Source organism: Tinamus guttatus, unplaced genomic scaffold (genome assembly GCF_059628265.1).
Source record: "Tinamus guttatus ecotype Peru unplaced genomic scaffold, ASM5962826v1 Tinamus_guttatus_pri_ptg000158l, whole genome shotgun sequence".
NCBI lineage: Eukaryota > Metazoa > Chordata > Aves > Tinamiformes > Tinamidae > Tinamus > Tinamus guttatus.
This window is the reverse complement of record NW_028288692.1, coordinates 41,906-59,487: the sequence shown is the minus strand read 5'-3', so window position 1 is coordinate 59,487 and position 17,582 is coordinate 41,906. Positions and strand designations below refer to the sequence as shown.

At 33.8% G+C, this 17,582-nt stretch overlaps 1 protein-coding gene across 1 annotated transcript in view; it reads right to left on the bottom strand.

Annotated features, from left to right (window-relative positions):
• The window catches only part of LOC104569029 (EGF-like repeat and discoidin I-like domain-containing protein 3), a gene marked incomplete at its 5' end in the record, with an annotated part of 167,844 nt that overhangs the window by 108,853 nt on the left and 41,409 nt on the right, over window positions 1-17,582 (bottom strand). Inside the window, 1 exon segment of the mRNA XM_088522745.1 lies at window positions 3,443-3,556. Within this exon segment, the coding sequence (XP_088378871.1) occupies window positions 3,443-3,556 (114 nt within the window).

The following is a 17,582-nucleotide window of genomic DNA, read 5'->3' as shown; positions in this document are numbered from 1 at the left end:
AGCAAGTCCAAAAGGAACAGGAGCATGGTTGGAGCATGAGTTATACCAGCTGGCCAGGAGATCCCGTCTCCTTTCCTATCTTCTGAGAACTTCATGGCTGAACCCTCAGAAAGGAACCCCAGATTTCATCCACTTTGGAAAGAGATACAGATGATAGTCATAGTGGTTCAAATATGGTATAGTCTTCCAAGTTTATGAGGCATTTTAGTTTTAGGGCTGTCTACTCTTTATAGCCAACAAAAGGAGCTGAGGGGTAAGAAATTGCTCAGTACTCAGTTCCAGACAAGTCTACAAGCCTTTCTCACTTCAGCTGTGTTAGTTATTCAGACAGACTCTTGGGATGAGTCATAAGGATGGTAGGTGAGTATTTCACCAAACTTGGAGAATCTGAGTATAATATAACAATTTTCACAAATCTGTAAAGTGTTAAACATGACATAAAAGTGAAAGGAAATATTTAGGAGACTAGCTAAAAGAAATGGGGGGAAGTCGAAGAAACAAAAGAGACACAAAATTTATTATGAACATTAGGAAATACTCCCCGACATCCAACTACTTTAAGCTGATGAGTAACATGACAAGTCAATATTACAAAGCAACATTATTTGGGATACATCAATCTACATGTAATACTAGAAAATGCTTGCTAGAGAAAAGATTTTCAATGACAGAAAAAAAAAAGACTGTATAATATAATTTGTGTTTTTTCTATCTACAGCATTTCACCTTGAGCAGTGTGAGGTAATTCTGAAACAGCAATCATTTACATAATTAGTGTAACAGTATTTAATTATATGAATAAAGATGTGTAATACTCTAATGGTATAATTAGAATGGGTTATAACTACATGTAATTACATAATTAGGTGTAATGGCATAAAACTTCTCAAAAAATGGATATATACAACCCTGGCTATAGGAGCTGGTATAATGAACAATAATACATTGAATAAGAAGGACAGTTAACATTTTCATGTCACCTGTGTTAAGGATAGCTCAAAAGCAGTGAATGATAAAAGTTTGTGAATAGTACTAAAGTAGAGGAAGAATGTGGTACAGCTCCAACTGTAATGATCTACAGTGAGTACAACCTTTATTTTCATCCTTATTTATCTGTTATTTAGTTATAACTCTTCATAGAGTTACCAGAATAGTATGAGTATGGAGGGGTATAATTGAAGTATTCAAATACCTGCATTTTGCAAAATTTTATAATTACTCATATAAGTACTATATTACTTCTATATTACTTCTTTTAATTCTGTATAACACAGCTGATTTTACATTTTTTTCCATGTCCTTCAGATACCTGGTAGCTTGTAATTTCATATGCCTATTCATTAACCAGAGAAAGCAAGGAACACAATCCTTTTACTATTGCACTGTTGTATTGTCATGCCTGACGTGTGTGTAGTATTACACACACACCCCAGAGATAACAAATTAACTGTTACTAGCACATTTAATAACCACTGTTCTTGTTACCTGCAGCAATATCTGTACCAAAGCACTCTGACTGCTGTTTAAAACACTATACTTATTATAATTTTAAAAATTTGTTGACACCCAAGAATATTATCCTTTCAAATATCTTAAGTGTTTTGCTCTATAGAGTAGATGATGGAGTCCTATGTGACACTTGTGAACACTTATCTATGGAAGCACTTCTAGTAAAAATAGGTAGGATCACTTAATAGGATAATTCACTTCCGAATATAAAGCCTCCCACTGAGAGTCCTAAAAGACAGGCTGTAGGCACCTATCTTGCAATTCAATAATGTTTTACTGACACTAGAAGAATTCTTTAGCTAGTTCAATATACTTGAAACTTATACTTTGTATAGCTCTGACTATCCATTTTTAGTAAAAGAGCAAATTGGTCTCGTATGATGTATAACCTGAGCAATTTTAATAATGATTTTTCTGTAATTCTGTATCATCCAAAAATCAGAAGGAATGAATCTTAAAGAGATGGATGTGATTCCTGGCAAAATTCCAAATTACATTTCAATTGCCTTTAAAATAAATGAAGTGCATAAAAAAAATCTATCAACAACTTTTACATAAAACTTTAATAGATGTGCATCATTTTCTTTTCACTGCTTCCCCATGCATCTACAATGTGAACATAGAAAAATAAATTATATCCTTCACCTTTGTTACAATTTGCTAACCACTACATAATTCATTTAGTATTCAACTTGCAACACAATCTAGATTTTCCTGCTATACTTATTAGATCTTTTCGAACCTGCTCTTATTTGAAATCATCCTCTTTGAATGTGGATGGCTACAAAATTTCTGGTATTTTTAATGTGGTATCTGGTATAATAGCACAAATATCTTCCCTTTTCTCCATGAGGTACGAGGGCTGACATATCTTGCCACTACATTTGCCTTTTCCACAACTGCATCATATAAGCAATCAACAATTACTCTTGGATAAACTAAAACACATAGGCTTTCTTCTCCATATTCTTTCGAATTCAGGAAACACTTTCTTCAGTCATTAACTTTTAAGTTCTGATACCTTGCACTTTGTTCCATAGCAGTTTATTCTATTATTCTGGTTCCGGTCTTTCACATGTACTCCTCTGTATTTACAATGCCTTCTAACTATGGGAATCAGATCGTTACAATCCATTCATAATCCAAGTTATTAGCAAAACCATGCAAGATTTCTCCTGGGAGTCCACCTTCCATATGGCCATTTTTATCCTCCCATTAGGCCAGTTCCTTACATGCTCGACAGCATGTAACAACACGATAAAATGTTTCCTCAACTTGATATCAAACAATGTTGAGTAAGAATCATCATCAAACCAAAAGAACTTGTTTTACTTCCATGTATAGGGTAGGTACCCAATGGTATTACCACACAGAATGCATTGTGAACAAGAAAGGTTTACGTGAAGTCAAAGTTTACGTGAAGACAAATGGACTGCAATAGTCTTTTTTGAGGTACTAAGTAAATAAATGAAAGCAAACCAAAACATGTAAGGCTCAGGAACTCCCCTGAGCAGAAAATAGCAGGAGACTGGAAAAAGCTCAGCAGTGTCATATATCCTTGGTCTGTTCTTGCTGGCATCTGCTATCACTACTGTTAAAGACAGGATACCCAGCTCGGAAACTGGGAAAACCCTTAAACTGAGTCAGGTTTTTATGTGTTTTTTTTTTTTTTTTTTTTAACACTATTTGCTCCTTTTCGTCTGTACTCTAGCTTACATACTAAATGTTCCCATGATCATATTAGAAAACTATAACAATTTAACACCTGATAAATTCAGTATCTTAAATTTTTTTCATCTTGAAAAGAAAGTCATGGCTATCTTAAGCATCATCTACTGCAGAATACAAAGATATTTCTACACATTATGTGATTGTTTCTATAGAAGAAAACATAAACATTAAAAAAGAGCTGTACAATCATTGTGATACTCACTGTGTTGGCAGTTTCTTCCCATAAATTCACCCGGACATTCACAGGAATAGTTGGCAACAAGGTCTGTACAAATTCCACCATTCTTGCAGGGTTCAGCTTCACATTCATTTACATCTGCAGGAAGTACAGAACATCAGGATTAGCAAAGAGGCATTCTAAAAGTAATAAGGACATGTCTTTAAAGCACTATAACACAAAGTATTTATATGCCTGATATTAAAAGAAATGTGTTAGTCCATCAATTTCAAATATTTTCAATAATGAATGTGATTAACCAGAATATGTTTGAGGAAAAAAGAAATGTAGCTAGTTTCAAATACATACTAAATTTTTGCAACAACAGAACTGAAAGTTTTGCTTAGAGACTTGCTATGCAACTCCTAAAGGGTATCATCACAGTCACAAATTGGATCTTAACCAATTAGTCCTAATAGAGTACTATTTAGTGACACTTGCAACTTTCAGAAATGTAGATACTTCTCCTTTAGCAACAGATGCCACTTAAAAGTGCCTCTCATTTCATCTTAACTCATTAAATATCTAATTGACAAGGTTGCTTAACTGTCTAAAAATTTTCCTTTCTGTGCATGAGTTAATAGACAAATTAAAACTAATAGCTTGATCTAAGAGCTTGCAAATGTTATTAAATTCCAAAGACAGAAAAGGTGGTTAATTTTATTTGACTTTCAGCACCTGCTTGTCAAATGCAGCATGGTAATCTTAATGTATACTATCAGGCTATTTTTCTCAAATGCAATATAGTATTTTTCAGTCAGCATAAATAGACATGTGAAAGATAACGATATCTCATAATTAGAATTCTCAATATGTGCATTTATGTTTAGTCTATACAGACTATGTATGGATATATATGCTATTGTGTCTAAGAATTGCATCAATGTATAAAATTAAATATTTAAAATGGTAGCCTGCACTAGCTTCACTAAGAATTGAAGTCCTGTTGCATTAGACACTGTAAATAGCAAATAGGAAAGCAATTTTTAACTTGCATTATAATTTATTTGACTCAGTTTTGCTTAGGTGTATATTAATCGTGGATGCAGTTGTTGATAAAGCATGCACATGCATAGTACAGAAATAAGTTTAAGGAGGAGGACACTTAACACCAGAGCTAAACTAGTTGCATTCTTTGTTAGTCCAACCATACTGCAAATTGAACAATATGTATTACTGCCATGTTGAATCTGCTTCTAGTCCAAAATGCAGAAATGGTTTGGGCTGGAATACATGAATAGCACAAGCTAAAGAAAGTGCTACATAAATGACTAAACCTGAAGTAACAAGACATGTAAAGAGGCAGAATGCAGGGATAACAATGAAGTAGCTTGATTTCTGGTAGATAAGCATGCAACTTTTGTACTTTTTTAATTATTATTCCTTTCACTTACTAGGAATATACAAACAAAAAAGTAATGTTTTAATACACAAGCTTTGCCTAGATCTTACCGGTTTTCTGATGTCTACAGAAAAGCCTGTATCTTTAGTCTGTTTTATACATCTAAAAATTTGTGCAGCTTTTAACTTAGAGCTTTACACTACAAAGTTTATACAAGTGAATTGTGCATCTTTTTCTGTTGAATGAAGCTGGACTGTTATATGCACCATCATTAATTTTTTACTACACAACACACATAGCTAGCAATGCACAATTTCTGGCTTTTACAGTTACTTCATTTAATAATATGTTAATATCTGTTCCACATACTCACAGTGTTCTACAAAATTAGTTTTTACTAGAATTAACTTTTACTACTCCAAAGATACAGCCTTTTTTAAGGGTCATTTTTATGCCAAAACTAAACTTTCTGCCTTTGTGGTTTCCTGTATAAGAAATTCAAGACAAAAGTAACTTTATGATGGAAAAGAAACTATTGTAAGATTTTAAAATCCTAATTATACTCCTATACACAATAAATGTCTTTCATATGTACAAAATAGCACTGATGCCTATGATGTCCTGGAGGATGCATTTTACCCCATCAAGAAATGAACTGTCTTAAGTATAAACAAAAGCACAAAAATAGAAAGGGTATCAGGAAAACTGCATGAACCATGATCATTTCAGAAACTAAACACTTTCACAAACTAAAGGACAGCTACATTTTAGAGTACACAAATCATTTACAAGCCACTATTTGAACCCAGATGCACTGGATATATGTGGCTCTAGTAAAATTATGTTGGGGAGACAACATAAGTTGTGATTGAAGCGATATATTTAAAACACTGCATGTGGGTTATTGCATTTCATGAAGTGACAAGTTTATAAGATTCTGTTTAGAATACAGGTATCACACAATAAACCCAAACATCCAGACAATCTTTCTTTCAGTAGAGGAAGCATTAGGTTTTGGATATAAAAGAAAAGTCTAAGAGGAAGTCAAAGTATTGATGTAACAGGACATCCCTTATGAATTTCTCATTAGTAAGAGTTGGGTGTAACTTCTTGCAAACTTTTCAGTGGGCAGGTGTCTTAGGTTTACATGGACTTTCATAGAAGACCGAAATCTTGGCTAAAATGCATTTCCAGGTTCCACCTCAAACTAAGTTTTTTTTTTTTTTTAAATGAAAGCTTTCTAAAGTAAAGTTCTTTTCTAACTTTGTAGTCAAATGATAAGCCTAAGCATTCAGCCTTTTTGGTGTACACTTATATAGAGTGTTCTGCTCATGGCAGGCTTGGTCTTTGTAATTATTGTTTCCTGCCATCCCCTACCATGTTCCCTTCCCATTCTTCCATCAGAATCTAGTTGAAGAGTGACCAAACATACAATTACACTAAAATGACATACATAAATGAGCAGTTTTGAAGCTTGTTGCTTCAACAAACAGTCTGAAGATGATAACTCCTTCGCCATTACAATAATTTGCGTAATTATCCCATCATACTGCTTTAAGATATGAATAAATCCTAATGGAATTTAACTATAAGGGTCATTTGCATTTACACTTTCACAGCATTTGGGGGGGGGGTGGGGGAGAGGGTGATCATGTCATCAACTCATAACAAAAGATAACAGTGTCTTTTGCCTAAACATTTATAGAGCTAGAACATACTATTTTTTATGTTATTTCATCAGTTGAATTTGTACAACTACATTTATATCTACTGTAAAAGTTACATTGGGTTCCCAAGCATTTTGTGTATTCATCGGACAATATTTCTGTATACAATTTTCTGGAGCATCAATTTTGCAAACAAGCAGCACTAACAAGCCAGTGACATGTATAGCTAGAAGCTAAATTTTTAGAGGAATCATTATATATTTTTCTCTTGCTATATTTTGTGAAATTAGCTTCTCAATAAATAGGGATATGCTTCTGATGGTTTTTGACTGTGCTACTGAAACAACTGGAAGGTAAGCAGGGCTTTGAATTCCACTTATACTCAGCCAATTTTCTAGAACAGAAATTCTAGAAAAAGAGCTCTAAATTCTTTATATTCATTTATAAAATTTAACACAATACTTCATCTCCTTATTTGTCTTTAAGCAAAGTCCATTAACCTTACATTTTCATCAGATTATTCATCATTTTAATACAAGCTAACACATTTGTGGAAAAAAAATCAAGGTCACTGTGAAAGGTCACTTTCATGCGGTGAAAAAAGGGGAGTAATTTATCCTCTTAAAAGCTTTACTGTATAAAGATGTCTTTTCAAGATATTTGAATTTCTTTGGGTCACTATTCATAGCGAAATATGTAGGATAAAATGTATGACTTTCCAGTATATTTCTAATTGTCTGTGAGAATTAAGTGAAAATAGTAACAGATATTTTTTATACCAATCCCTATATTTTACCCTTACGGAACAATTAGATATGATTAATGCAGAAAGAAGAAAGTTATTCTTTTAATTAAGTCTTATAAGACCATACAAACCATACGATTTTGCCTGCAGAACTTTATAATGGCTTGTTACTGTTCAAACATAAGCTTTCATATATGAGCTTTTCATTACTACTTTCCTAATAAATATCATGGAAGTTGGATTATATACTTTTTTGTTACTTTACATTTGTGCCCATTTGTATAAGCCTCAGATTTTTGTCAGATATTAAATGGTTCAGCTGCATTGAAATCAATAAAATCCTGTTGATTTTACCTGTCAAAGAATATGAATCGAGATTTATTAAAGTAGCATTTAATATGTCTATCTTAATATTTAATAATTCTATCTCAACAGAGAACTACTCAGTTAAATGATATGTGACAGATTAAAGCACTCAAAGGACATGCCTTCTTTAGAGGCAGGAGACTTTCAATAAAGTGAGGATTTTATAGAAAGTTTTTCTTCTCTTGTATTTGACATGATGGATGTAGCAAATGTTATCCAGGAGATCTCTGCAAATGTTATCCTCACAGATCTCTTTATTAAGACTTTTCCTGAATCTTTCAGAATAATATTAAATACTTGCACTATATGCAAGGAAAGATGAGAGTAAAATGGTAAATTACTGAAATTGTTATGAACCCAAAAGAGACATCTTAAGCAAGCCAAGGAATTAAAAACAAGCTCTAGATATACATCAAAAATTTTGGGCTGACCACGTGTGACTCAGACACTTTCATAATAGTAATAAACATAAAAGTCTAAACACAAAAGATTTTGAAAAGAGTTCAGTTGCTCCTATCCAGAGTTCTAACCTAGATCTAATCAGAAATTCTCTTATGCATTTTTCCTAACATAAGGAAGCATAAAGTCAAGTGCTGTTTTCCCTCTTGATGGTCTCCAAAAAAAAAAAAAAAGGTTCACCTTTTTCATGAAAATTGGCACATATCATTATGATTCTGACTTCATTATAAGGAGAAAACAAAGAGTGGAGTTATTCTGAGAAAGAAAGAAAAATGAGAAAAGAAAAATGAAACCTTGTTCTGCGAAACTGAAAGAATACCTGAAGTTTTTGAAGTTTTTTGTTTATATGATGCACTTAAATTTGACATGACCTGTAAAACACTTAATTTTGACTAAAGAGTGTTTTTTATAATGACTGGATTTCCCCCCCACAGATTCACATATCTATTCTACCCATGTTCACAATAATGCTTTTCCAGAACCAACGATCCAGTGGTAGCAGCTACTTGTAAGGTTGTATTTTAAGACAGAGTTATTACTTAAATCTTCAATTTTTTACCTCCTATAATGGCATTTTTCCTATTTAACACTCCCCTGAACAAAAATGCTCAAATTTAAAGTTTTTCAGTCATTCCTGAATGCATTGCAATATAATACTAATTATAACCACAGATTTTGGAATGAATGCTAAGGATGAAATCTATCAAAAAAATTCAGAAGTATCAAGAAAAAAATCTAATTAATTATTTCATATAATACCGTTCTTTCATTCAGGTCAGATTTAATTTAAATTTTTTTCGGAAACTACATTGATAAATACTGCAAAGTTTATGCATCACTCTGCTATATGCAAACATAATATTGTCTGTGCTATGTCCATTACATGGTTTTCCAGCATGAGTGCCAATAGTAACCATTTTATTATTTATACAGTCCAAAAGTTGTTTTCTTTTTTCCCTAGAAACCACTAGATACTATGTAAAATAATGTTAAGATCATAGAATTAAGTTAATAAAAGTCAAATGGAAACGTCTGATGTCCCTATCCTGATGGGGAAATAAGGCTAACTGGGAGTACACCAGCCAACAGTCATTTCTGAATTGAAAGAATGACTATCAGTCAATCATCTTATCCTATAAATACGGGGATAGCCCAAGAGCCCATTGAGCTCTCCTTGCATGGTGGTGGGCTCCATGCCAGGATCTCCCCTTGAGCAGGGATGCCTCTCAAGGATACTCCTCAAGGTTAAGAGATCCTTCCCACTACAGATTCGTGGTAAGTGACTATAGCGTGCCTTTCTCTTTTTGAATTTGTAAACTTTGTAACTGTGCACAAATCCCTTAGTCATAAACCGTTGACCAGGTCTGGGACTAAGACTGGATCCAGCCGCACCCAGACTCCTCTCAGAAGGAGTTTGGAAAGCAAGGGGGTCCAATCTGAACCTCGTGACCCAACGGGAGGGTGTCCTTGGTAATTCTGTGTGTATCTTGAACCTCCATGCAGTAACTAATAAGTGACCTTTCCATAGAATCTTGTTAAACCATTGTCATTACCAATAAAACTTATTCCTATTTCTTTCCCGTGAGTGAAGTGCATTGTGTCATTCACTCCCACCACCACTCGTTCCGTGACACTTGCTTCTTCCATAGCAATATTTTTGACTGATTAAAAAGTGAAGCAACTTTTTAATCCATTTTTATTACAAGATTTTTTTCAAAATTCTCAACTTCATGGGTAAAATTAAACTATTCAAACATAAACTGGGTCATTTATGAAAATAGCATAGGTGGGCTTGATGAGAATTCCAATTATTTTCAAAGCAAATTTGAACACAGATCAAAAAGTTACCATATTTCCCTTTCCATGTCCCAAAATAATCATTTCAAAATGCAATTCTTTATGTATTTCAGAACAGAGTGATTATAGAGATATATCTTTTTCAGATTAAATATATACCTATATACATATACTTATGTTTGCATAAGTGCATGTAAAGAGGTGGCTTAAAGGTGATTTCTGCCCTTTTCTAATACCTTACAAATTCATATTCCTAATTGATCATAAGTATACAAGTGCATTATTGCTTATTACTCTTATTACTAGATTTAATCACAGAAATAAATTTTCTTCCTCTTCAGTGGCTGCCACTGAAATGTGGGATGCCACATTTTCTTACATGTAACATACATGGATACATACTACATTAAAAGCACACTTATAAATCATTTAATAGTTATGGAGAGTTAAGAAAGTACTGGATGCTCTAATACATGACTAATCAGTTCTCTTAGATCATTAAGGATCACAGAAAAACACTATTTTTGTGTATAGATAAATACAAATACATATAAGCATTAAAAATTTTCTTATACACACACACAGAAATATATGTAAAATATTACAGCATATACACATCTGATACATATCATCTGTGGCAAACATGCTTATTTGTTAACCAAACCACCTGTTAATCATTTTCTCTTTTGGAGTACTTGAATTTCATTGCCTCCTCTGCAAAGGTGAAAAAGATGACCACATCTCCCTCCCTGTAGAAGATGCAGAATATGAATGAAGTAGTTTCCTCACATCATCAATGACTGTCTAGTTCAGGAAGGGAAGTATTTATTGCAGTGTCTTTTGTCTCCATCTGACTAACAGCTCTATTATCTCAGGGCACATACACCCCACTTTTTCTTCATGATTCACAGGGATTTATATGTCCTGTACTAAAAACATCCCTCAGAACTGGAATTTGTATTTATGGCAGCTGGCCCTGGGAATGTCACTTTTGTTTGATGCTCAAATAAAATGAGATCTATCCAAATAAGTTCATGCATTTTCCAAGACTATGGTTAGCAACTGAAGAATTGCACTCTAGTCCATAAATGTTATCTGAACCACAGCTCTAGGCCATGGATGATACAACCTTTGTAAAAAAACTCTTTGTTTTTACTGAGCAATGGGAAGATGCTCTCTCTGCACTCAATTAATGAAGTGAGAAGTAAATACTGCAAGCTGTAAATATTACAGTCAGTCAAAAGAGTTCTTTCCACCTTTTACCTTTTTCTTCATTTTGATATATCTTCTCCTGCAATGTTATTCTGAAGCACTCTTAAAAATTAAGCAAATTTGGTAAAGAAAATAGAATGGATGAAAATTTCACTATAGAAAATAGCGAGCTAATTTTCTGTAACAATGAAAGCTGGTAGTCTTGCAAGAGAATATTGCTTTTAATTACACTCTAAAAACTGCTTGAGAGTAATGATTGTTATGCATAAAGAGCTCTGCTAAACAGAAAAAAAAAGATCAGACAATACGTTTTCAGAAGCAGATGCCTTAGTGACTTGTACTAAGATAAAATGAAATCTGACAAGATTATAAAATTTATCTATTATTTGCAGGCAAACTGCAATTTACATTATCTTTTAGGGTGTAAAACATGTATATCCAGATAACACAAAACCAAGTCACAGTCAGTCCTTTGTTGGTAAGGGAGAAATTCCTGAACAACATTGTTTTTGCTCATTGCTTGCCAAGCAGATTCCACTGCAAGTTTTCTGAGATGATAACCAACTACTAATGGTCAGAGACACAAATGATTTGAGTGCTTGAACAGAAAAGTATCACAGATGAAAACTACTAAGCTCCTTGGAAATTCTTAGGATTAGCTACACTATTAGCAGCAGTCATCGAAGTTCATTCTATTTACATTCAGTGCATTCTAGTTTTTATATTCTATCTAATCTGATAAAAAAATGGAGGGCTGCCAATTCTACCCCTTATGCCCAGAGCTCTGTATGTTCCTGCCTCTCCTCTCATGCTGGACCTAGCAATTGTGTGGCCGTATGGGAGGCCAGTTCAGTGAGCTGATCCCACAGAAAATCCCATGTCATGGGTGATCTGCTGGCTGAGTTGGTTCAGACTGAAGCTCTATTATTAAGCCGAATAGGGATATACTCCCCGGGGAAAGAGAAACCACTACTTCTGATACTATCAGGCAGCCACCCTTGAGACCTAGGCAAATGTCAGGACACAATCCATCTCATTAGAGAGCAAGAAATATGTCTGCTATGATGTCAGTCATTAAAAAGTGATATGAAAAGGCAAAGATCTATTCATCGTTCTCAGTGTACTTGAAGAAAAACCTTGGGTGCTGACACATTATTTATAAATTTGCAAGTAGTGCAGTCATATAGGATTATATTTGTTAGAATGAAATGGTTCAAGCTGAGAACTCAATATCCACATTACGCATATTCCAGGTCAGGTGGACTGAATATCCATTACCCTCTGGCATTATATCTATTTTTATCTGAAAATCCAGTTAATATGTTCTGAGACTGCTCTGTTACATGAAGCAAAGTACTGTAAGTGGAGATAACAAGAGATTTTTCTTTAAAAATGCACCCTGATTCAAACTAAAACACTCATATTGATACCCTACAAAAATAATTGTATGTTATTTAATATGTTAGAATAAATGCAAGCTAGAAGAATATCCTGGGTATTGATATGCAAATGTAATTGCATCATGAGTTTTTCTTGAGATATTTTATGAATACAAAGGAATATTTTACAAATACATTTGTAATGCAAACTGGTACATACCATTAGGCTATTATCTCATTATACTGAGCTTCTTATCCAAGCAATGTTTGTTTTCTTTTTAAGTTTTGTGCACACAAACAATAGGTCTGACCTTATATTCTCCTTTGCCTTGGTATACTGCTTGTTTACAGACAAACCCACTGATCTCAAGAATATATTCACATGAATAAGTGCTACTTACAGTTTCAAAAGAGGAGGTAGAATATGCAACAGATTTCTAGATTTTCTTATTAAAACCTCTTTGGCTTCTTGACACTGTATTGGGTTTACAGTATAAGCATAAAAACTGAGGCACTATTTTTTTTTTTAATCTCTGACAAAAAAAAGTGCGCCATGTGCATTGCTTAAGTGCCAGACATTAATTAAATCAGTCATAAAATTTTCAATTAGTTCAATGTGTCAGTGGAAAGACTAATATCCTATAGAGGATACCACAGTCATTTGCTTGCATGAATTCATAACACATATACAATATTTCCATTCCACATCCTTGATACGCCTACACACACAGATGGCTGAGCACAGTAGTTCTTATAGCAGTAAAATAATAAAAAGAAAAAAAAAAAGCAAGGAAAGGACCTAAATTACAAACTATATATTTTTTTCTAACAGCTGCTTCCTACACAGATGGATCAGACAGATTGTGCCACTGCTTGACAAAATTCTAAATGGCAACTCTAATTAAATTATTAAAAACAACTTCAAGATTTCATTTATCTCCCTGAAACAAACAAGCTTGCATCAATTTGGAAGTGCAAAGGAGACCTTCAAACTGTAGTGTGGCTGTGTTGATCCTAAACCAACACAATGGTTGCAGTCACCTTACAACTTCCTGCTTCTATCTAAATGAGCACAGAAAGCGAAGGAATACAGTACAGATAATGCATCTGCAGCAAACTGTGTTGTTCTTTCAACCATCCACAATTCTTTTGTGCTTAATCTATTTCATCTACCAAGATAGAGTTGCAAATATTAACACATTTTACACTATCAGTTCTCTATTGGTCTAATAATATGGTTAACATACAGCATCTTAAAGCTTCCCCCTGATGCACATTCTGTGAGAAAAAATATATAAATAATAATTTGGGAAAAGACCAATTTTATAAGTTACTTAATATTTTGAGGTTGTATCAAACAATGCATGTCCACAGTTTTAAGAAAATGGCTTATGACTTGTACAGGCACTCAAGGATATTGTTGTCAATAATCATCATTCTTGTTTGTGGTTTTGTGTTTGAAAGATGGCACCCTATAAACAGATGGAATTAAGGTTGTCTGGGAAGTATATCTCATTCACAAAGTGAAGGAAAGAATTGTATGTGTCTATTAGAAAATGAGAGAAAATGACTTTTCAAAAAAAATCCTGTAGCAGCTTTTGTAACAGAATTGAAATTAACAGTTCTTTACACTAAAAGAGAGAGAGAACAAATTCATACTGAGGTCTTGTAAAATACCTTTTGCTTGTTAGAATTATTAAACCTGAAGAAAAATCAAAATATTTACACAATAAATGCATGCACAGTACATACTGTGCATGACAAAGTATTAAGTAATAAAAAATGAGCATAAACGAATCAAGAGATACTGGATTCACTGTTGTGACTCTTATCCAAGAAAATTCTGGTACAATATCTTTATTCTTATCCAAGAAAATTCTGGTACAAAAACTGGTACAATATCTTTAGAGAAATCATATGAAAGTAGGTGTGGAAGAGATTATATGAATCAGTGCCCAGTTCCCTGTTACTGAAGAACGCCATTAAGTTCCCCAAACTACTCATTATTTTGTTGCAACAGCTCTTTGTTACAAAATGAGTATAATAGAATAATCAATATGATCATCTACACACTCATTTTACAAAACCAGATAAGATCCTTTACATATTGCTTTAAAAAGAGTTGTCTAGTTATTGAATCTCTGAAAGAAATTTTTGTAAATGCATTTTTGTGCAGCATGAGCAAGAAACCACTGTTAGTATTCTGAATATAAACAGTTACCGCACTGAGGAAATCCACAGAAAAAAAGCATATTATGATATTTACATGATAAGGATAGATGTTGACATTACAATATTATAAATGGATTATAAAAGTTCATTTTTCATTCAATACTTATTAATTGAAGTTTAAAGAGTAATTTGTGCAAAATGTGCTCCATATGTTACCCTTTTAATACAGAATGCAAGCAATTCTAATTCTTGTAGTTCCAGTCAAACATCAGTATGTATGTTTTTAGAATGTTAATCTCTTTCTACAATAAAATAATACTTAAGACAGACAGTAATTAGAGAAAGATATGAGCTATTGACAACCCACATGACTTTTAAATGATAGAAACACACATTGTAAAAGCACCAGTTATTGTATAGTCTAGCCATTCTATAGAACATAAGAAATCCACCCTTCTGCTCAAAACAAAAGCAATCAGCAATCTACACTACAAAATCTTACGAAAAGACTCAGCATCAAAGTAGGCAGTTCAATGAAAGCCTTAGCTCAACGTCTAGTTCTGGTTAAAATAGCAAAAATAGGAAAGAACATACAAAATGCTGCATAAAGAATAGAGAAAGTACTGTAAGGATGTTCTACTTAATAAATAGTATAGCTTCATCTTCAGTACAGATCACTGCCTCTATACCATAGAACCATATACCACAATATACCATAGAATAAAGAAAGAGTTTGAGAAGAGCAATGAGAAATCATTATAAAGCTCTGGAAAAATTGTCATGTAGGAAGAAACAGAAAAAAAAATTGGACTGTGTGCATTGGAAAGAATAGTAGAGAAACAGAAGTGTATGCATACAGAAAGCACTCAAAAAGCTGCTTTTCCTCTAGTCTCAAAAGAAACACTCAAAGACATTGAAAGACAGCAGGTTCAAAATTGAAAAAGACTTTTTCCATATACAGTGCAATTGGACTACAAGACTCAAAGCATCAGGAAGTTGTTGAGGTCAGTAATTCAACAAGAACAAAAAAGATATTGGAAGTGTATATTAACAAGAATAAACTGTATTATATAAACAAACACTAACAAAAATGAAACAAATTGAAAAGGGTATTTTATTCCTAGCTCAGGTTTTAAGCTAATTATAGAATGGGCTAAAATCTTCAGTAGGGGGTAAATTGTGCCCTGTATTTTCATCATGGGAGTGTCCTGATCTTTCCTGTAAAGCATCTGGTGTTGGCCTCTTTCCTGATATTTAATGCTTTCTCTCTCCAGGCCTCAAGAAGTCTCATCTCAGCCACTGACTGCTTTGACCAAGATAGTTATTGGGGTTTTAAACAAAATAATCCCTACCCAATAGCCTTAAAATCCTTGTCACTTATTCAATATTGCCAGACATTTGTTCACACAAGATTTACCTCATTAGAGCATTTATTTTTCCAGGCACTTTCACAAAGACTTCCTGGACTTATGACAGAAGAGCAAATACCTGCTGTGCTGCCTCTATTGCACTTGGTAGAGTGTTCCTTCCATCACCTTCCTTGTTCCTTCCATCACCTCATATTTCTGATTATCTAATTTCTGGCATTTCAGTGCTCTATATCTTTCCTCCTTCTACAGCCCACATTTAAGGAAAAAAACATTTAATTGACTTTTCTTCCTTCTGGTCATCTCTCTCAGATTTCAATCAATAATCAAACTAATTTCTCTTTTTTAATTAAGCAAAGTATCAGAAGGTTCCCAAATAAACAAGAATATACCTGCCCTTCTTTTTTTCTTATCTAAGCAAACAGATCGAGGCAGGAATAGTTTTCAGACTTGAATAAAGCTTAGACATACATTATTTGGATTTTATTTTTGAAAGCTTTGCATACATAATTAAGTCCTACAGAACTTATTACTACTATAATTCACTATACATATGTCTAATTTCAACAGCAAAACAAAGCAAAAAAAAAAAAAAAAAAAAAAGGAAAACCTGAGTTAGTATTAGAATTCAAGGAACAGCTTTAGTGCATATTCCTCATCGGAAGCATGGGGCACGCACCTGGTAGTGTGAAGCTGTATCTGTCTTTGTAAACTAAAGTTGCTCAAATGGCTTGGAGGCCAGATGGCTTGGAACAACCAGCATGTAATAGATATGATCTTGTTTAGCCTCCAGAAGATGACATCTGCCTTCAGCCTACCTGTGGGAAGCAGTTTCAGGATTTTTTCATCCAACAAACTGCAGCCGGGAATGCACAACTCCTTGTAATGCACAAAATCCACACCACATCATTTTCTGACATCTTCCTCTCACATGTATTTCAGCCCAGTAGATGGAAAAGTTGCTGCAGTAGAATTTGATGATAACGTTGCAGCTATAGATTACACAGCATCTTGCCTGGGTCTGACACAGGTGGCACAGGCCCTTCCAGTGGGCAGCTATGAACCCCTAGCCTGTGCACAGGTGAGTAAACAGCCTAAGGGGAACAAGGCCTCAATAGACCATCAAAACCCAGGTGGCCATGTGCCTTCCTTGTCTATCATCTGGGCCGTTTCAGAAGATGTTAACATGGCAGACATTAATACCATAGATAATCTGCATTGTGAAGGCAGAAAGTAGAGAACTCTGTAATGGAAAGAGCTTGCATAAATGACTAATGTGCTCAATTAATAAAGCTTTATTTTCTAAGAGTACAAAACTTGATATATGGCTGATGCTCAAACTATAAAATCACATCTTAACCAAACCCTTAAATCTGCACTTCATTGTGTTTCAAACTTGACTTTTTCTGTTGAGGTGCTCTCTCATTTCAGTTAGTTGCAGCCTCATGCCTTAATACAAATGGTTGCTAATGCCTCAGTTTCATAATTTTCAAAAGGGAATCTCTCTGATAATCACAATAATGTACTTCGTATCTCTCATTTTTGTTCAGAAAAGAACCTGGGTTATCTAATGTAGAATGTGGAAAATCTCTCCACTTTGGATCCTTCCAATTAATTTT